Source organism: Aquarana catesbeiana, linkage group LG01, assembly GCF_042186555.1.
Source record: "Aquarana catesbeiana isolate 2022-GZ linkage group LG01, ASM4218655v1, whole genome shotgun sequence".
NCBI lineage: Eukaryota > Metazoa > Chordata > Amphibia > Anura > Ranidae > Aquarana > Aquarana catesbeiana.
This window is the reverse complement of record NC_133324.1, coordinates 371,414,645-371,437,022: the sequence shown is the minus strand read 5'-3', so window position 1 is coordinate 371,437,022 and position 22,378 is coordinate 371,414,645. Positions and strand designations below refer to the sequence as shown.

Below are 22,378 nucleotides of genomic sequence, written 5' to 3'. Positions count from 1 at the left end.
GTTTTATTTCATGACTTAGATTCTGCCGGATGTAAACAGCGCCATTGGGAAAGCATTTTATCACACCGATCTTGGTGTGGTCAGATGCTTTGAGGGCAGAGAAGAGATCTAGGGTCTAATAGACCCCAGTTTTTATTTTTTTTGAAAAAAAAAACACACACACACACACACACACACCATTCACTACCTATTGCTATCATAGGGGATATTTACATTCCCTGAGATAATAAAAATGATTATAATATATATTTACGAAAGTATTCGGCCCCCTTGAACTTTTCAACCTTTTGCCACATTTCAGGCTTCAAACATAAAGATATAAAATTGCGAAGAATCACCAACAAGTGGGACACAATTGTGAAGTGGAACGAAATCTTTTGGATTTTTGAAACTTTTTTTAACTAAAAAAAAAAAAAAGTGGGGCGTGCAAAATTATTCAGCCCCCTTGCGTTAATACTTTGTAGAGCCACCTTTTGCTGCGATTACAGCTGCAAGTCGCTTGGGGTATGTCTCTATCAGTTTTGATATATAAAAGGAACAGTTTAAAAAAATTAAAAAAGCACCCCTTTCCCCACCTGCTCTCGCGCAAAGGGGAACGCAAGCGTCGGTCTGGCGTCAAATTTAAACAGCAATTGCACCATGCATGTGAGGTATCACTGCGAAGGTCAGATCAAGGGCAGTAATTTTAGTAGTAGACCTCTTCTGTAAATCTAAAGTGGTAACCTGTAAAGGCTTTTAAAAATGTATTTAGTTTGTCGCCACTGCACGTTTGTGCGCAATTTTAAATCATCTTTATTATTTCATCAAACATTTGGGCAATATAGTGTGTTTTAGTGCATTAAAATTTTTTTAAAAAGTGTGTTTTTCCCAAAAAAATGCGTTTGAAAAATCGCTGCGCAAATACTGTGTGAAAAAAACAAAAAAAAAAAAAAACACCCACCATTTTAATCTGTAGGGCATTTGCTTTAAAAAAAATTATAATATATTTATATTTATATATTTATATATATATATATATATATATATATATATATATATATATATATATATATATATATATATATATATATATATATATATATATATATATATATATATATATATATATATATATATATATATATATAATGTTTGGGGGTTCAAAGTAATTTTCTTGCAAAAAAAAAATATTTTTCATGTAAACAATAAGTGTCAGAAAGGGCTTTGTCTTCAAGTGGTTAGAAGAGTGGGTGATGTGTGACATAAGCTTCTAAATGTTGTGCATAAAATGCCAGGACAGTTCAAACCCCCCCCCCCCCAAATTACCCCATTTTGGAAAGTAGATACCCCAAGCTATTTGCCGAGAGGCATGTCGAGTCCATGGAATATTTTATATTGTGACACAAGTTGCGGGAAAGTGACAATCTTTTTTTTTTTTTTGCACAAAGTTGTCACTAAATGATATATTGCTCAAACATGCCATGGGAATATGTGAAATTACACCCCAAAATACATTGTCGCTTCTCCTGAGTACGGGGATACCACATGCATGAGACTTTTTGGGAGCCTAGCCTCGTACGGGACCCCGAAAACCAAGCACCGCCTTCAGGATTTCTAAGGGTGTAAATTTTTGATTTCACTCCTCACTACCTATCAGTTTTGAAGGCCATAAAATGCCAAGATGGCACAACACCCCCCCCAAATGTCCCCATTTTGGAAAGTAGACACCCCAAGCCATTTGCTGAGAGGTATGGTGAGTATTTTGCAGACCTCACTTTTTGTCACAAAGTTTTGAAAAAAAAATTCTGGTCTTTCTTAATTTTCAAAAACAAATGAGAGCTGCAAAATACCCACCATGCCACTCAGCAAATAGCTTGGGGTGTCTACTTTCCAAAATGGGGTCATGGGGGGGGGGGGGGGTTTGCTATCTTGGCATTTTATGGCCTTCGAAACTGATAGGTAGTGAGGAGTGAATCAAAATTTTACGCCCTTAGAAATCCTGAAGGCAGTGATTGGTTTTTGGGGCCCCCTATGCAGCTAGGCTCCCAAAAAGTCCCCGTACTCGGGAGAAGCAGCAGAATGTATTGTGGGGTGTAATTCCACATATGCCCATGGCATGTTTGAGCAATATATCATTTAGTGACAACTTTGTGCAAAAAAAAAAAAAAAATTGTCACTTTCCCGCAACTTGTGCCAAAATATAAAATATTCCATGGACTCAACATGCCTCTCAGCAAATAGCTTGGGGTGTCTACTTTCCAAAATGGGGTCATTTGGGGAGGGGGTTGTGCCATCTGGGCATTTTATGGCCTTCAAAACTGATAGGTAGAGAGGAGTGAAATCAAAACTTTACGCCCTTAGAAATCCCGAAGGCGGTGCTTGGTTTTCGGGGCCCCGTACGTGAATAGGCTCCCAAAAAGTCCCACACATGTGGTATCCCCTTACTCAGGAGAATCAGCAGAATGTATTTTGGGGTGCAATTCCACATATGCCCATGGCCTGTGTGAGCAATATATCATTTAGTAACAACTTTTTGTAATTTTTTTTTTTTTTCGTCATTATTCAATCACTTGGGACGACAAAAAAAAAAAAAAAAAAGGAATATTCAATGGGCTCAACACGCCTCAGCAATTTCCTTGAGGTGTCTACTTTCCAAAATGGGGTCATTGCCATTTTAGCACCTCAAGAAACGACATAGACAGTCAAACTAAAAGCTGTGTAAATTCCAGAAAATGCACCATAGTTTGTATTGACATTTTTTTTACCAAAGACATGTGGCCAAATACATTTTGGCCTAAATGTATGACTAAAATTTAGTTTATTGGATTTTTTTTCATAACAAAGTAGAATTTTTTTTTTTTTTTTTTTTTTTTAGAAAAAGCAGAGGGGATCAAATACCATCAAAAGAAAGCTCTATTTGTGGGAATTAAAGGACGCAAATTTCGTTTGGGTACAGCATGACCGTGCAATTAGCAGTTAAATCGACGCAGTGCCAAATTGTAAAAAGTGCTCTGGTCAGGAAGGGGGTAAATCCTTCCAGGGCTGAAGTGGTTAACCGACAATTGCAAACAAAATTAAGGTCCTTTTTTTCCCCACAAATCAAGCTTTTTATTTGGTGGCATTTGATCACCGAGATAGACACAATATAATATAATATAATCATACATACACACTAATTTTGTCATCACTTTAGGCCAGTATGTATTCTACTTCTCCCAAAATTGCAATAAGCGTATATTGAATGGTTTGCGCAAAATTTATAGCATCTACATAAGGGGGCAAGATTTAGGGACTTTATTTTTGACTGCGGCAGACAAAGTTGACTAATGGTGTTCCCTGGGAGGTGTTTCTAACTGTATGGGGGGTGGGCTGCCTGGGAGAAGAGCGGTCGCTGTTCCTGATCACTAACAGCTGATCTCTCTCTCCTCCAGTCAGAACAGGGGATCTGTTTACATTGACAGATGCCAGTTCTGGCTCTTTCCCACTGTCACAGGTGGCCGGCAGACAGTCCGCCAGACCCGTGCCCGCAAAAGCCAGTGTACAAACCGATGTATGTCAATTCGCGCAGCCGAGCAAACTTGCTGCAGTATAACTGCCTGTGGGCCGAAGAAAAAAAAAAAATCCTCCCCTCTTTACCCCCTCCCCAAAAATAGGGGGGGGGGGGGGTCTGTCTTCTGGAGCAAATATTGACCTGCTACGCCCCCCCCCCCCCCTGGTCAGAGAGGAAGAGCCAAGCATGCCAGCAGGGGACCCAAGAAGCAGAGGTTCACGGTTCAGTTAAGTATAGAGATGTTATTTAGAAAATAAAGATTCCTTTAGAACATTAATTTTTAAGAACTATAACATTTCCAGCCTTTGATTTTAGGGTCTCAAAACGTGATATATCATTTCCTAACATCTTTAGAGACCCTTCTCAGCATTGTGCCATGAAAGACCCTAGAGTCTTAGGCTGGCGTGCTGTATGTAGACTAATAGTCCACTAGTGACAGAAGCAGTGCCAAGGCTGGCCGGGACAAAAAAAAAAAAAATATAATGTGCTACATGGGTGTTGCATCCTATTCCGTATTTACCGCAGGCATCTTTTTTGGGGTGACCTTTGTGTTGGGGTACCTTGGAGTATATCTGGAAAATGCCACTTATGCAGCTTGCTAACTGCATATGGATTTGGGCTGTGTATCACTCAAAAATTTTAGGAAGGATCTGGTTCTTACACTTGCTTTGTAAAATAACAAAAGCATTATATATAGCCAAGTGAAATAAATCTATAGACACTTTTGTATCAGTGTCTAAATATGTGGGAGACTAAATACAGCTTCATCAGTGTTGAAGTGTATGCCTCTGAATAATACTGAACAAATGGTTATGCACTTACAGTAGACATTTGTTTATTCAGTATGTACTATACATTCATGTTTTTATGAATTTTTTATATACAATTTATATCTCTTTCAGGTTACACACCTTGCTTATGCACTTCATTAGCCCAAAAACCCAACACTAAAAAGACACTAGACTTACAACACTAAAATTAAACATGAGATTACCAGAAATGCCAGTGTGATCAGAAGCATCTTCAGGAAAGGCACCTTTCTGTATCGGAGATCTCCCCAACTGGTTTCGACGCTCCCCAGCCTCCTGCCACCTACAGCCTTCGCCTCTTTCACCAGTTGAATCATTCCTTGTTCTGTTAAAAGCCTGTGGTCGTCTTTCCCGCCAGTTACTGTAACTTCTTTGCTCTTCCGCTGACCACCTTTTACCTTCATCTTTATGATTAGTACCTGCTCGCCCTCCTGGGCTGAAATTTTTAAACATATTCTGAGAACTCCCATCCCGGGGACTGCTGCTGTAAGGAATAGGTTTAGACTTTTGAGTATCTAGCTTCCTTCCTAGATTGTTCCCATGGCCATCATGCGCCAAATAGGACTGCTTGCCAGGACTCCTTTTAAAATCCTCTTCATCCATGAAACCCCTGTTTTTGACTCGCTTGGCAGCATCTCCCATTTTAAAAAGAGTCAGTCTAAGATCATGCCTGAAAGACAAAAAAAAAAAAAAATAAAAAAAATAAAAAAAGCACACAATAGCCTGTTCATTATGATGCACTTTCACACAGCAGGAACATATGATGTACACAGCAACAAAACATGATAGCTGAATTATAAAAAGGTATATGGTATAGCTTTTACAATCTTTGGATATGATAAGGCAGGTTTGTTTGTTCTCCCAATGCGTGGTAAAATATACATATTGGTGCAATTCATTTTCAATGGCACCTCAACACAAACCCTTGAGCATCCACATATGCAGTAGGGATACAGAGGTCCTCTGTAAATGTTCACAGTACAGCTGCGAGATTAACCATTAAGAATCGAGATCGCAATTTTTTTCCACCTCGCAATCTTAAAGCATTTTCCAGATTCTTTCTATGTAGAGAATTCTCTGCTCAAACCGACAGTTGTCAAAAAACAAGAAAACAGGCAGTCTGCCAAGTATAATTATTATATTATATTATAATAATATAACTATAAACATTGTACGGTTTTGATCTTTAGATCAAAAGGAATGAACTTCTGTCTGTAAACGAGGGAAGTTAAACCACTTAAAATAGAACTAAAAGCAAAACTTTTCTCCCCTCGTCTTTCAGGACAGCACCTGGAGAGAGCGCAGCTCCACCCACTTTTCCCAGGAAACACTGCAGTCAGTTTTTTCTTTAAAGACCGGACACATCCACCATGGCCTCAGTTGTAGTGTTTCCTCCGCCATGGTGGAAGCGCTGCAGGGAGCTAGGGGTGTGCTGCGCTTTCCCAAGGTGGAGAGAGTAGGGGGCATACCAGTATGCTGTTTTTTCTGACAGGCCAGCCCAGCTTCCTCCCTTACGTGCAGGGGTTGCTCCGGCGTCCTCCCCTCTTCATACCCGGCGAGGGTCAGGCTGCTGGGGGTCCCCGCTCCTTCAGACCGGTGGCTAGGCTATGGAGGAGCGGCATCTCCTTTTCATCCCCAGAGCCTCAGCCTTCCGGGTTCCGGTGGCAATCGCACCACTATGGCCGGGGGGCGGGACCTCTAGCAGCGCGACGCGGGTTCCGGCCGCTGGAACGCAGGAGGAGAGGGCGGCCTCTTACGGCTGACGTCATTTCCGGCCCTCGCAGCGGCGAGCAGACCGGGAAACTTCAAATACAGGCACCAAACGCCATTGTGAATCCTGACAGCATGGAGAAGGAACAATCGGCGGTGGCAGGAGCAGGAGCCACACAAGTCAGCCAGGCCCAGGTAAGCGGGGACAGCGATCTCTAACTTTAGAGGCATGTTTTAGTTCCCTCTTTGTTAGATTTGGTTTAAGAGCCTGCAACACTCTTCCTGTGTTTTGAGTCAGGAAGTAAGTGTGTTTAATAGTTGTGAAGTAGATCTGTGGGGGGATTTACTGGCTGATTTTAAGTAGAGGGGTTAAAGCGTTAGCACCTCCATTTTTTCAGCATACTGTTTTCTGTAGGATAATACGGTTTGTTTGCTTATGTATTTCAGAAGGCAAAAAGACAAGACCAAGCATTCCTCTTTTTCTGTTAAAAAGAAATGCCCATCTTGTAAAAATGTGCTTAAAGAGTCTTGGGCAAAAGTGTTTTGCAAGGGTTGCATTGCAGACTTGGTGAAAGAGGAGACCACTCCTACTACACCTGTGGCTCAGCAAGATTTGCTGAGCTCTTTCAGAAAAGATTTGGCTGATACCTTTGAGTCATTTAAATCTTATCTTGACAAATGTCCAGCTGCAAGTAGCAGTTCCATACCTCGCTCCCAGTCTTCTGTCTCTGCATACAGAGGGGGCAGTGATTCTGAAGAGGAGGAGCGTAGTGTGGCTACAGAATCTGAGGAAGAAGCAGAGGAAGAGAAAGAATCTTCTTTCTCTACTTCTCCCTATAAACTAATCTCTAGAGGAGGTGGATGATCTTTTAAAAACTATCCACACTACAAATATTACAGAAGATAAAACCCTGTTGTCACTACATGACAATGTTTCAAGGCATGGGTGAAGTGAAGCACAGGGTGTTTCCGGTGCATAAGTTTGTAAGAAACAATAAAGAGGGAATGGAAAGACCCAGAGAGGGCCCCTTTCTTTTCCAAATCCCTCAAACGCAGGTTTCCCTTTGAAGAGGATAGCACCCAAGTCTGGAACAAAAAACCAAGGCTGGATGCAGCTTTCTCTCAGGTGTCGAGAAACACCGACCTTGTGTTTGAGGATATGGGTATCCTTAAGGATCCCATGGATAAAAGGGCTGACTCCTTGCTAAAGAAAGCTTGGGATTCCACCATAGCAAATTTAAAGCCAGCTATGGCCACAACAGTGGTGGCCAGAAACTTAGAGCATTGGCTGGACCAACTAAAAGCTCATATAGAGGCAGGTACCCCTCAAAGATCTTTTGGAGACACTACCGGTGCTACAGAAAGCTGTATAATATATAGCAGACGCTTCAGCTGAATCAATTAGAATGTCAGCCAGATCCTCTGCCTTAACTCAACTCGTAGAGCTCTTTGGGTCAAAACTTGGACCGGAGATACTGCCTCAAAGACCAAGTTATGTGGTCTACCCTTTGAAGGGGATTTGGTTTTTGGCCCAGGTCTTGAAGCCACACTTGAAAGAACGGTGGACAAGAAAAAGGCCTTTCCCATTAAGAAAAAGGTGGTACCTCAGGGCAATAAGAATTTGTGCTTTTTGGAAAACCTCAGACTCAAAGGAGACAGGTTATAAAAGACCTTGGAGGTTGCAGAGAGGCAGGGGCAAGTCAGGAGTACTATTTCGCCCCCCTACCCCAAATACAAAAAGCCAGTGACTGTCCTCTGACTGTGGGAGCAAGGTTACAAACCTTCTTTCCACAGTGGCAGAGGATAACAGACAGTCCGTTTATCCTCAAGACTATAATAGAGGGTTACGGACTAGAGTTCGCCCAACCCCCTCCGGTTTGGTTTTATGTAACTCAGGCTCCCAGAGACCCAGAAAAGCTTACAGCAATGTCTACAATTCTACAGGAATTAATTCAGCAAAAGGTGATAATAAATGTTCCTCCCAAAGAAGTGGAACAGGGGTGCTATTCGCACATATTTCTGGTAAAGAAGCCTTCAGGCAAATTCAGACTAATTCTGAACCTGAAGATTCTCAACAGAGCGGTCAGGTACAAGAAGTTCAAAATGGATACGATCTTTTCAGTAAAGGGTCTCCTGACCCCGAACTGTTTTATGGTATCCATAGACCTGAGGGATGCATATCTCCATGTGCCTATAGCCCCAGCATCACAAAAGCACCTCAGATTTGCAATCGGGATGGAAGGGTCTATCATACATCTTCAATTCAGAGCTCTCCCTTTCGGACTGTCATCCTCTCCGAGGATATTCATGAAGATTCTGGCAGAGGCCTTAGCCCCTCTCAGAATAGAGGGAATCTCGATTGTCCCATATTTAGACGATCTTCTATTATTTTCCAAAACAAGGCACATATTAGAGAAGGATCTGCAAAGGACAAAGTCATCTGGAGAGCTTGGGTTGGTTAATAAACAAGGAAAAAATCAAACATGATTCCATCGCAGACAATAAAATTTCTAGGTTACACCATCGATTCCATACAGGAGAGAATCTTCCTCCGAGGAAAAGATAATAAAACTTCTGAATGATGTAAAAAAGACCCAGACAAACCTGCCGATTTCCATCAGGGCAGCAATGTCAGTCTTGGGGCTCCTTACTGCATCGATACCAGCAGTACAGTGGGCACGTTTACATGCAAGGGATCTTCAACAGACAATTTTGAAAAATTGGTCATATGGAGAGTCCCTAGAAAAAAATGATAATATCCCCCCGAGTTCAGAGGAAACTCTGGTGGTGGAGGAGTCACTCCAATCTGGACGGGGGCCTGCTCTGGTGTTTTCCCCAGGAGAGGAGATTAACAACGGATACGAGTTCCTGGGGTTGGGGCGCCCACCTGGAAGGACAGATGGCTCAGGGGAATTGGACGAACAGGGAAGCCAGGAGATCCTCTAATTGGAGGGAACTAAGGGCTATTCTCTTAGGACTATGGGCTTTCGAGAAAATAGTCCAGGGTCACCATGTTCAAGTACTATCAGACAATGCCACAGCAGTGGCATATGTTACAAGACAGGGAGGCACGAGGAGCAAAGTCTTGCTAGCCTTGTCCCTTCAGATGCTATCCTGGGCAGAAAACAACTTAAAGTCCCTAACAGCTGTACACTTAAAAGGAGAGCTGAATCTAGTAGCCGACTTTCTAAGCAGAGAAAGGATATTAGAGGCAGAGTGGAGTCTAAACAAGGAGGTATTCCAAAAATTAACAGAGAAATGGGGAGCTCCTCAAATAGACCTATTCGCATCCCACAAGAATTCAAAAGGTGAAGGCCTATTTTTCACTAAACAGGCAAGATCAGGCGAAGGGATTGGATGCGCTGGCACAACCGTGGAACTTCCACTTGTGCTACGCCTTTCCCCCCTTTCAAATGATCCCTTTGGTTTTAAAGAAGCTACAACGAGAGATCACAAGTATGATCCTAGTGGCTCCTTTTTGGCCCTAGAGGCCCTGGTTTGCAACTATACAGAGGATGGCTGTGGAACCACATTGGGTTCTTCCACTTCGAAAAGATCTTAACCCAGGGACCCCTTCAGCATCCAAATATCGACCAGCTCAAACTGACGGGGTGGTTACTAAAGAGCAGATTCTAAAAAGAAAAGGCTTCTCAGATAAGCTGGTGTCAACCCTGTTAAGTAGCCGGAATAAGGTTACCCGAGGTATTTATTTTAAAACATGGAAGCGGTTTAATTCCTGGTGCACGACTAAAAATGTTCACCACAGGAATTGCCTTCAATATTAGAGTTTCTCATTGAGGGTATGGAAATGGGGCTGGCAGCCAGTACCCTGACAGTCCAGGTGGCTGCCTTGTCGGTTTTTCTTGAGAGAAAGTTATCTCAAGAGCCATTTATAATTAGATTCTTCAAGGCATTGGCCAGGCTTAGGCCAGTACCCTTTAAATCTTTTCCTAAATGGGATTTATCACTGGTGCTACAAGGGTTGAGCAAAACACCTTTTGAGCCCCCAGAGGAAGCGACTTTAAAATTATGGACGCTTAAACTAGTTCTTTTGGTAGCAATTACCTCGGCCAGAAGAGTGAGTTGCAAGCTCTATCTATAATAGAACCTTTTTGCTTTATTTTTTCCAGACCGGGTAGTGCTGAAAACTGACCCAGGTTTTTTGCCAAAAGTCACAACCTTTTTTCATAGGGCACAAGAGATAGTTTTACCTACTTTTTGCCCTACACCATCCAACTCTAAAGAGGAGGCTTTTCATACTCTGTGAGAAGATGTTTACTTCATTATTTAGAGATCACAAAAGAGTTTAGGAAGTCAAAAATGCTCTTTTTATTCTTTTCTTTGGATCGCGTAAGGGTCATTGTGCTTCCAAAAGCACTATAGGCAGATGGCTAAGAATGGCGACCAGCGAAGCCTATAAAGCTTCAGGGGCTGATCCTCGCACAGGGGTAATAGCCCATTTAACAAGGGCAGTAGCAACGTCCTGGGTGGAAAGAGCAGGGGCTTCTCCAGGTCAGATCTGTAAAGCGGCCACGTGGACAAGCTTCTCCACCTTCACCCACTACAGGTTGGACTTGCTATCAGCAGCGGAACAATCGTTTGGCAGGAATGTCCTGCAGGAGGTGGTCCCACCCTAGAGTAAGTACTCTTATCTCCAGGTGCTGTCCTGAAAGACGAGGGGAGAAAAACCCTAGTTAGACTTACCGGTAACAGTATTTCTACGAGGCTTTCAGGACAGCACCGATGACCCGCCCTAATTGTTTTGTAACATGTGGTGTTATTGCTATGTTTTGCTTATCTAATTTCAGCATGGCTGGAGGTACTCTGAACAACTGAGGCCATAGTGGAACTGTCCGGTCTTTAAAGAAAAAACTGACTGCAGTGTTTCCTGGGAAAAGTGGGTGGAGCTGCGCTCTCTCCAGGTGCTGTCCTGAAAGACTCGTAGAAATACCGTTACCGGTAAGTCTAACTACGTTTTTTTTAAATTGTGGATGGAGTGGAGAGGGATTAGAACGCTTGTCAGTTTATAATGCTGTCTGTACTCCCCATAAGGGAGGATTCACCCTCTCTATTTGTCCTGTTTACCATTATCATCAACCACTTAAGCCCCGGACCATTTTGCTGGCCAAAGACCAGAGAACTTTTTGCGCATCGTTATGACAATTGCGCGGTCGTGCAACGTGGTTCCCAAACAAAAATGGACGTCCTTTTTTCCCACAAATAGAGCTTTCTGGTAGTATTTGATCACCTCTGCTTTTTTTATTTTTTGCGCTATAAACAAAAACAACCAGCATTATTTTTTACATTTTGCTATAATAAATATCCCCCAAAAATATATAAAAACATTTTTTTCTCAGTTTAGGCTGATACGTATTCTTATACGTATTTTTGGTGGGAAAGAAAAAAAAAAATATTGCAATAAGCGTTTGATTGGTTTGCGCAAAAGTTATAGCGTTTACAAAATAGGGGATAGTTTCATGGCATTTTTATTAAATTTTTTTTACTAGTAATGGCGGCGATCAGCATTTTTATCGTGGCTGCAACATTATGGCGAACACATCGAACATTGACACATTTTTGGGACCATTGTCATTTATACAGCAATCAGTGCTATACAAATGCACCGATTCCTGTGAAAATGACACTGGCAGTGAAGGGGTTAACCACTAGGGGGCAGTGTAAGGGTTATGTCCTGGGGCGTGATGCTAAATGTGGGGGGGTGTGGCTACATGTGACACGTCACTGATCTCTGCTCCTAATCACAAGGAGCAGAGATCAGTGACACTGTCACTAGGCAGAACAGGGAGCTACTTGTTTACATTAGCATCTCGAAGGTTCTTCCTCTGTGAGGCGATCGTGGGTATCCCCACAGCGATAGAGTCCGCGGGACCTGTGACCCGACTCAGAGCTCCCGGCCGGCGCGCACGCAATGGCACGCCGGCAAATTTAAAGAGACGTACAGGTACTCCCATTTGCCCAGCCGTGCCATTCTGCCAACGTACATTGACGTGCGCCAGTCTGGAACCAGGTAAATGAAAAGAAAAAAAAATCCCAAATTTTGGGTTGTCCCCAGAAAAGTAAGATGGGAAATATTCCAAAGGGTACACTAGTTTTGGTGACCTGGGGTCCCCCAGGGGATTCCCTTAATTTGCAGGGAATTTCTCTAACTTCCTGTTTTGGCTATGGGACAGGAAGTGAAGGGAAATCTCTCCAATGGGACACAGATGGCAAAAAATAAACTGACAGGTTATGAACCTCCTTTACTCTATCCAAAATGAAAAATAAAGTTTTGCCTATGGTTCTACTTTAAAGACTAAACCTTTTTCTGACACTTGTTGGTTTCAAGTTAAAATCATTTTTTGCTAGAAAAATTACTTAGAGCCCCCAAACTTTTTTTTTTTTTTTTTAGCAGAGACCCAGGAGAATGAAGGTGCCCGGCGGTCATCGCGCCTGCCAGGCACGCGCATTGGCTCTGGGGACACGCGGCAGGTAAATGCGCCTGCCTACTGTGACGCCTTAAAGGAGTGACATACATCTACGATGATTTGCGCAGCCATGCCAACCTGCCGCAGTATATATACTTGGTCCCTATGAATAAGGGAGTGCAAATATTTGTTGATATGGGTGCCCAAGTTGCCCGAGTTGAAGGTCTTAGAATAACTGGTTTGCGAAGTCAGTAGAAAAAAGGAGTTGGTTTGGTATATAGGGAGGGCAGAAAAGCCCGTTAGCGCTGTCACAACTTTTTCGGAGGCCGAGGGGTGGGACTTCCATAATTCGTCAGCTGAAGCCAGCTGTGAGGTAAGCTTCCTTAGTCTCTGCTTTCTTGCCCATTTCCTAGCACAGGCAAGTTGAATAAGGTTGACTCAGAGGGTGGCCTTGTAAGCTTCCCATAGGGAGAAAGGGAAATCGCAGAGGTTATGGAGCCAGAGTTGTCTGTAAAGAAAGTTTGGATGCAAGAATGGTTATTGAGGCACGTATGCCAAGATGCAAGGAAGGACTCGTGGAGAGCTTCTAGTGAAAGGGAGGGCAGATTAGTTCTGAAACTATAAAAGAAAAAGAACAAAAAAAAAAAAAAAAAAAACTATGGGGTCATGGGGGCCATTAAACTGAAGCTTCCGCATGTGGGCTTTTTAAGTTAAAATGTGATCGAGCGTCACTAGGGGCATGTTGTCTGCTCACAGCTGCGTGCAATGTAACATTTGAGTCCTGGTTGTGGGAGACAGGTTCATGCCACAGGTCTTACACCATGGAAAGACTAAGCACAACAAGGCACAAGGTTGTTATACTGCATCAGCAAGGTCTCTCCCAGGCAAAGATTTCAAAGCAGATTGGGGTTTCAAGATGTGCACTTCAAGCTCTTTTGAAGCACAAAGAAATGGGCAACATTGAGGACAGTGGCCGCAGTGATCAGCCAAGGAAATTTAATGCAGCAGATGGAAGACATCATGCTCATTTCCCTTTGACATTAGAAGATGTCCAGCAGTGCCATCAGCACAGAAACGGTGGAAACCAGTGGGACCCAGGTACGCCCATCTACTCTCTGGAGAAGTCTGGCCAGAAGTAGTCCTTATGGAAGAATTGTAGTCAAAAAGCCATACCTTCAACATGGACACAAAGGCTATGAGACTCAACTATGCACAAAAACAGAATTCAGAAAAATGGCCACAGGTGCTCTGGACTGAGGAGTCAAAATCTCAAATATATGGCTGTGTCAGGAGGCAGTTTGTTCACCGAAGGGCTGGAGAGTGGTACAATGAGTGTTTGCAGGCAACAGTAAAGCATAGTGGAGGCTCCCTGCAAGTTTGTGGCTTCATTGCTGCAAATTAAGTTGGGAGATTTGGTCAGGATCAATGGTTTCCTCAATGCTGAGAAATACAGGCAGACATGTATCCATCATGCCATACCATCAGGGAGACGTGCGATTGGCCCCAAATTTATTCTGCAGCAGGACAATGACCCCAAACATACAGCCAAGGTCATTAAAGTGGAACTTAATTTTCTGACTAAAGTCTTGCTACATCACTTCAGGTTGCCCCCTTTTGGAGGTATAGCTATTTAAAACATTAAAAAGAAGTATGGCTTAAGCTTTTCTGGCCATAATTCTATGGGTCAAAGGAGTGCAGATCATTCTACACTCCTATGACCCATTTTCAAATCGACAGCGGGATAATTCCCGCTGAGGGCACTCAGCAGGTCCAGGCTGGAGAAAGATCCCGATTTTACAGTTGGGAACCACTCACATGCCTGGATCAGCAGCTGGCACAGCCTCTCAGCTGCAATGCTGGGAGACTGAGCCAGCAGCGCCCTCCCCAGCACTCCAGTGAGCGCTGGCAGAGCAGAGATCTGTAGACTGACAGACTCTGCTCAGAGTGAAGGGGCGAACTGAGCAGGGGAGTTTGATCACTCAGTTCTCACTGCAGAGGCGGTGGGGGATTGATGCTGCATCCACCTAGATGAGTATAAGGTTTGTTTTTAAACTGAATACTTTGCTTTTAAAAAGTAGTACCTATACGGTTTAAAACTGCTCTGCACATGCTCAGTTGCTCTATATTTTTAGGCACTGCCGAATTCGTAGAGGCTGATCTGTTGACCACCTTAAAGTAGAGGTAAACCCTCCTATCCTGCAGCCAAGAAAGCTGCTTCTGTTTGATCTGCAACTGCCATGGCGCTGCACATGTGATCAGTTATGACACCAGCCATTTGATGGTTTGACCATTTGCAATCCCAGCATTCCAGGAATGTAACTTTTTGAAAAGGTTAAATCGATGAGCTTTGTTCTGCTTTAGGATTCACTGCTGCTCAGGGGCTCTGGGCTTCAGCAAAATGGCAGCCTGCAGCAGGAAAAAAACAGGACACCGATTTTGGTAGCATAATTTTTGTGAAATAAATGTTCCTTGCTAAAGAACATTCTTTTATCAAGTTGTGTAAAGTTCTGCTAAAAAAAAAAAAAAAAAAACCCTATCTTCAGTGTAAAGAACAAGGAGTCCTGGAAGTGATGGTTTGGCCCCCAGAGCCCCAATCTCGGCAGTCTGACTGGAATTACATGGCTAAAAATGTAAAAAAGAAGAATTGCGCTAGGTGCGTGAATGTGGAGAAAAAAAAAAAAAAAAAAAAAAAAAGTATTATGTTGAAAATATTAAAAATATTTTTAAAAACCATGAAGGATGTCCTGCAGCAGAACCCCGATATGGGGGCACAAAAGGTATAAATAAAAATAGGAGTGCAGCGCTGCATAAATACCACAAATAAATTGTGTGAAATGTCAGTAAATACAAGTTATACCAATAAATCAATGATAATGAAATCAAATACAAATGAAACTAGTGTTAGCATCTAGTTGTAAATAATCCATGTGAAATGAATCAATTGACAATGCATGCATAAACAAACAAAAAAAAAAAAAATTGGAAAAATTGTGAAAAAAAAAAAAAAAAGTGTAAAAAAACTGAAAAAACAGTTCATAAGTGTAGATATCCAGATGGGAAATATCCAATGGAAGACCCTGGGTCTGAAAATTCACAAATAGTGCTGCCCGTCACCTTACACCTTGCTTTTTTAAATACACGGAATGCTTATATCAGATCCATGGAAGTGCACTGTCACGGAACGTCCCACACTCCGCTTGAGTGCTTCCGTCATATACCACTTCCTCCCAGTCTGTATACCGATATCAGATATTCCAACCTCTGAGCACAAAACAAGGCGACACTTGCTTGTTGCTAACATGAACTCACTTTATTTAGAATCAAAATTACAAGACTTTATATGCCGTTGGAACCCCCTCTAACAATACAACTGTAACCTAATTAACATGAGCTAATTAACTTATCCTTTATACAGTCTAGGGGAATGAGACATGACCTTTTGCCCAGACTGAGTTAATTATCACAGGACATTTTCTCACAATAGCAGCAGCTCCAATAGGAGTCGTCCCGTCTCCTACATTGTATAGAGGACAATGTGATCAGCTCATTCAATTAACATAAACACAGGTAGTTGGAGTTGATGAAACCAGCATCTCCTCACAGGATGTGTCCCAACAGTATGAATCAGTCTTATCAACAGGGGGCTGCTGGAGGAATCCCCCCTCCCTCTTCAGGGACACAGATCCCAGATGACCACAGCAAGAATCAAACATACAATACACACATATATACACACGACAGTCCGATCAGCACAGTTCAGACCGGACCTCCAATTCATCCACAAAGAGCACCGTTCCATTGAAAATCCAGGGCCCATAATCAAAAGGCAAGAGGTTCGCACCCAGTCCTCTCCAACAGCCTCTGTCCCGGCTAGGTCTGTCACATTTCTCCCCTTTCGGCAGGAGACTAACACAGGAGGAGACCCCAGACGGGTTGACTTCGAAGTTAGTCAGTAGTTCCAGTCCTCTACTGCCTGTACCCACACAGTACCCCAAACAAATTGTTCTAAACAGAGTATTACTCACCCAGCCAACCTCTGCCTCTCTCAGAGAACATATCTGCCGCTGGGGAGAGGCCTGGACTGGCCCTTCTCCCTGGAGTCCTTTCTGCCGCTGGAGAGAAGACAGGGTGTCTGGGCTCACTCTGTCATGCTGTTGGGGACCTGGGCCCACTGCCCAGCATCCCTGGGGTATACAGGTGGAGACTGAAGTCCCATCCACCTTCACAGGAAATCCAGGGCCCATAATTAAAAGGCAAGAGGCTCGCACCCAGTCCTCTCCAACAGCCTCTGTCCCGGCTAGGTCTGTCACATGCACGTCTATGGCTTTATAGGGATTATCTCCTGGAAATCCACCTGTTAAGTGCTTTTCATTGCTGCTGACCGAACATCTATGAAGGAAGTCTGCGAGATCCCAGCAAGGTTTCCTGTTGTTCCTGTAAGCCTGTTTTGACCCCCCCTGAATAAGGGCAGTAGCAGGCTTTCTGGTAAGCCTCCATTGCTTTACTGTAAGGTGACGGGCAGCACTATTGGTGAAAGTTCAGACCCAGGGTCTTCCACTGGATATTTCCCATCTGGATATTTTCTCTTATGAACTATTTTTTTTTTCCCTACACTTTTCACAATTTTTCCAATTTTTGTGTTTATATGCATGCATTGTCAATTGATTAAATTTCACATGGATTATTTACTACTAGATGCTAACACTAGTTTAATTTGTATTTGATTTCATTATCATTGATTTATTGGTATATATTGTATTTGTCATTTCACACAATTTAATTTTTTGTGGTATTTATCCAGTGCTGCACTCCTATTTTTATTTGGAATTACATGGAGACAGAATTAGCCTACATCCACAGAAGATCTGTGGTTAGTACTCCAAGCTGTTTGGAACAACCTATCTGCCGAGTTCCTTCAAAAACTGTCTGCAAGTGTACAGTATCTCACAAAAGTACACCCTCACATTTTTGTAAATATTTTATTATATCTTTACATGTGACAACACTGAAGAAATTACACTTTACTAAAACGTAAAGTAGTGAGTGCACAGCTTGTATAACAGTGTAAATTTGCTGTCCCCTCAAAATAACTCAAAACACATCCATTAAAGTGGATGTAAACCCAATGTCATCTTTTTTAAACTACAGCCATAGTGGTTATCTATAAGGATATACATGCCTCCTGCATGTATCTTTACCTGCCAAATGTCTCCCCTCTGTCTGTTATGAGACCCGAAAAACTGCATATTCTGTGGGTGGGTCTGTTGTCTGGAGCTCGGTGGGTGGAGTTGTGATGTCAGTAGACTCCCCGCCCACCTCTACACTCCTTGTCAATATGCATTTTCTCCTGTGTATTTCTTACACTGAACTTCTGCTATGATCTCTAACATCCAGTGAAAAGACAGGAAAGTAACCACATGACTTCAGCATGCCAAATCATGCTGAGGTGTGGAACAGCCAATCCTTGCAGAGCTGCTGAAGAAAGGAGTGGGAAGGAATTAAAAAATAATGCATGTCTTAGGCTAGTGCACGAGATATGTAAAATCACCTGTAGGGCTGAAACAACTAATCGATTAAGCGACAACTAATTATGGAATTAATCGATTACTATTTTCGTAATCAATTAATCGGCCAGTAACATAATGGGGGGAAAAAAAAATAAATAAAAATGAGCCCCTTATAGTACAAAAAGAGCAAATAATGGCTACTGTAAATATTACTTTCAGTTCTATAGTAAAAAAATGAACCCCTTACAGTAGTGATTGATTTTTTGTACTATAAAAGGCTAATTTTAGATTTTTTAACTCCATTATGTTACTAAACGTCTTAGATCTGGTTTACAGCTATGTGTTTTTTGCAGAAACGCACTACAGTTCATTTACATGGTTTCCTATGGGACACGTTCACATCTATGCTTTTTTCAGCCACTGCGTATTTGGAAAGGGTCAGGGACTTTAACGCAAAACTGTGCTTTTTTGGTTCAATATACTTCAATGGAGAAGCTGGAGAAAGCATGTAATGCGTTTTTGCAGCAATTTGTGTTTTTTAATCTGCCCAACAACAAATTGGCCAAAAAAATGCAAAAACACAAATCGCAGCAAAATCACATGCGCTAAAATCAAAACGCACAGCAAAAATCACTGCAGAAACAGATCAAAAGCAAACTACATAGGTGTGCACCGAGCCTTATGCTGGCCACACGGATCAATTTTTTTCAGACAAGAATATTCAGACGAAAAATCTTTGTACATTCGCTGAATAAAAGAATGTTTGAAATTGTCACTTGTTTTTAACATTGTTTTTAAAATGAATGTCATTTCTGAACGAAAACCACATACACTGTCTGAAAATTCCTTTGATTATTTCCAAATTTTCCCGTCACTGGTTGAAAATGAACTTCGATTTGACCCCACTAACGATTAGAAAATCGAACGAACGTTCTTAAAATTACATTTTTTTAAGGAAGACATTTTTTTTTTTTTTTTTTTTATTTAAAAAAAAAAAAAATTTGATCTCCGAGTCTGATATTTACCATATTCACCTTTTAAATAGTATATACAGTATATATCTGATAGTTTATACAATATTTCCCCTCTAATAGTACAGTACATCTCTCCTCTAATAGTATATACAGTATACATCTCCTCTAATAGTATATCTCTTCTGTCTGTTATTCTCAGAGTGGATTAGATATTTTGCGCCCAACCATATAGTTGGTTATTTATATTTACCACTGCATATAGTTATTTAAGAATATATTGCCTTTTTTTAAAACTTTACATATTAACTAAATTATACGTCACTTTAAGGTTATTAACCGATTAATCAAAATAATCGGCCGATTAATCGATTATGAAAATAATCGTTAGTTGCAGCCCTAATCACCTGTCACTCACAGCAAGGGGGAGGATTTGACAAAGTCTCAGTTTGTCAAGATTTATCTCACTGAACAATAAAAGAGGATTGCTCAGAGATGGATTAACTGTTAATAAAAAAAAAAACTTCGGGTTTACATTCACTTTACTGTCTAAACCGCTGGCAACAAAAGTGAGTGCACCACCAAGTGAAAATGTCAATATTGTGTGGGCAACATTTTCCAGCACTGCCTTAACCCTCTTGGGCATGGAGTTCACCAGAGCTTCATAGGTTGCCACTGGAGTCCTTTTCCACTCCTCCATGATATCACAGAGCTGGTGGATGTTAGAGACCTTGCGCTCCTCCACCTTCTGTTCGAGGATGCCCCACAGATGTCTGGAGACATGCTTGGCCAGTTCATCACCTTTACCCTCAGCTTCTTTAGCAAGGCGGTGGTCATCTTGGAGGCATGTTTCTCCAAAGGGAGGGTTTAATGCTCTGTTTCAGTATGTCACAGTACATGTTGGCATTCATGGTTCCCTCAATGAACTGTAGCTCCCCAGTGCCGGCAGCACCCATGCAGCCTCAGATCATGACACTCCCACCACCATGCTTGACTATAGGCAAAACACTTGTCTTTGTACTCCCCACCTGGTTGCTGCCACACGCTTGACACCATCTTAACCAAATAAGTTTCTTGGTCTCAACAGACCACAGAACATGGTTCCAGTAATCCATGTCTTTAGTCTGCCTGTCTTCAGCAAACTGTTTGCGGGCTTTCTTGTACATCATCTGTAGAAGAGGCTTCCTTCTGAGACAACAGCCATGCAGACCATATTGATGCAGTGTGCAGCGTACAGTCTGAGCACTGACAGGCTGACCCCCACTCCAACCTCTGCAGCAATGCTAGCAGCACTCGTATGTCCATTTCCCCAAAGACAACCTCTGGATATGGCACTGAGCATGTGCATGCAACTTTGGTCGACCATGGCGGGGCCTGTTCTGAGTTCATCTTGTCCTGTTAAACTGCTGTAAAGTCTTGGCCACCGTGCTGCAGCTCAGTTTCAGTCTTGTCAATCTTCTTATAGCCTAGGCCATCTTTATGTGGAGCAACAATTTTTTTTCAGATCCTCCGAGTTCTTTGCCATGTTGAACTTCCAGTGACCAGTAAGAGTGATAACACCAAATTTCACACACACCTGCTCCCCATTTACACCTGAGACCTTGTAACACTAATGAGTCACATGACACCGGGGAGGCAAAATGGCTATTTCGGCCCAATTTGGACATCTTCACTCAGGGGTGTACTCACTTTTGTTGCCAGCGGTTTAGACATTAATGGCGGTGTTTTATTTTGAGGGGACAGCAAATGTACACTGTTATACAAGCTGTACACTCACTACTTTACATTGTAGCAAAGTGTCATTTCTTCAGTGTTATCACATGAAAAGATATTTTAAAATATTTACATAAATGTGAGGGGTGTACTCACTTGTGAGATACTGTACCTAGAAGAATTGATGCTGTTTGAAGGCAAAGGGTGGTCACACCAAATAGTAATTCGATTTTTCTTCTGTTCATTTACTTTCCATTTTTCTAATTGATGCAAAAAAACGATTAAGGGCCCTTTCACAAGGGGCAGATCAGTGATGATCCGCCCTGTGAACATCTGATTGCTCAGCAGGGATCGCTCCCCGCTGAGCAGGAAAACAGGTCCGTCGCTGCACACTGTGCAGCAACGGACCTGTCAGAGCGCCGCTCTCCCCTATGGGGGATCGAGTGATGACGGACCGTAGAGTCCGTCGTCACCCGATCAGATAACGGATGGAAAAGTAGGTTTTTCCTCAGCTACACTTTTTTGGATCGGAGCGGGTCGGATGTCAGCAGTGACATGTCCGCTGACATCCGACCCGCTCCGATCCAAAAAAGTGTAGCTGAGGAAAAAACCTACTTTTCCATCCGTTATCTGATCGGGTGACGACGGACTCTACGGTCCATCATCACTCGATCCCCCATAGGGGAGAGCGGCGCTCTGACAGGTCCGTCACGGCACAGTATGTCTATGGTGGGTCCGTTCAGGTCCGCCTAAAAAAGTGACAGGCGGACCTGAACGGACAGTCCGTGTGAAAGAGGCCCAACACTATTTCTGAAAGAATTTTTAGTTTACAGCATTTTTTCACACCTGCCCAAATTTTTTGCACAGCAGTGAAGATCTGAGACAGACAACCAGAGCTCTCCATTTAGTTGGAAGATGTGTTTCATCACATTAGCACTCCAATATTAAGGTCTCATGCACACTGGACATTTTTTTACAGCTGCTGTTTTTGGCTTCAGGCGTTTTATTCTGCAGCCAGTAAACTACTCCCCAGCATGTTATCTTATGTGTCCATGCACACATAGGCTTTTATCAGCGTTTTTGGCAGGAGCATTTTCTGGCTGAAAAAAAAAAATAGTAACTAGAAGTTTTTCAGCTGTAAAAACGCTCTAACTCATTAAAGCTTAACCCCTTCCGGCCGACCGTACGCACATATGTGGCCTCGGCTTTAAGGGGTTATACCAGGATGGTGCATGCATCATCCCGGAAACGGCTTTGCTACAGTCTCCTTTGTGTAAACACGGAAGCAACGTTACTTGGCACCGTAAAAAAAAAAAAAAACCACCCCACAGTATTCAGAAACGCCATTTTTAGTGATCTGAATACTTTGAAGTGCAAAGGAGGGGTTTGGGGATCCCTCCATAAGGAGTACCTGTCACCACCTGTTAACCAGCAGGGTCTGGTAAATGGATTACCTACAGGGCTGTGGCACAAGTAGTGTGGTGATGGAGAATGAAAAAAAAAAAAAAAAACACATTTTTTTAAAGTGCCCCCAAGCCCGCACAGCAAAGAAAAACGCACATGCAAGTCGTGCCCGCATATGTAAACAGTGTTCAAATCACATGTGAGGTATCGCCGCGGTCAGAGCGAGAGCAATAATGCTAGCACTAGACCTCCTCTGACTAACCTGGTAACCACTTTTTTTCTTTAAAGCACCGCATATGAAGATTTTTTT

At 42.5% G+C, this 22,378-nt stretch overlaps 1 protein-coding gene across 1 annotated transcript in view; it reads right to left on the bottom strand.

The window, feature by feature from the left end:
• TUT7 (terminal uridylyl transferase 7) overlaps nt 1-22,378 on the bottom strand; it is a 148,215-nt gene that overhangs the window by 109,565 nt on the left and 16,272 nt on the right. The window contains 1 exon segment of the mRNA XM_073633387.1: nt 4,524-5,008. Within this exon segment, the coding sequence (XP_073489488.1) occupies nt 4,524-4,980 (457 nt within the window). The 5' untranslated portion in view covers nt 4,981-5,008.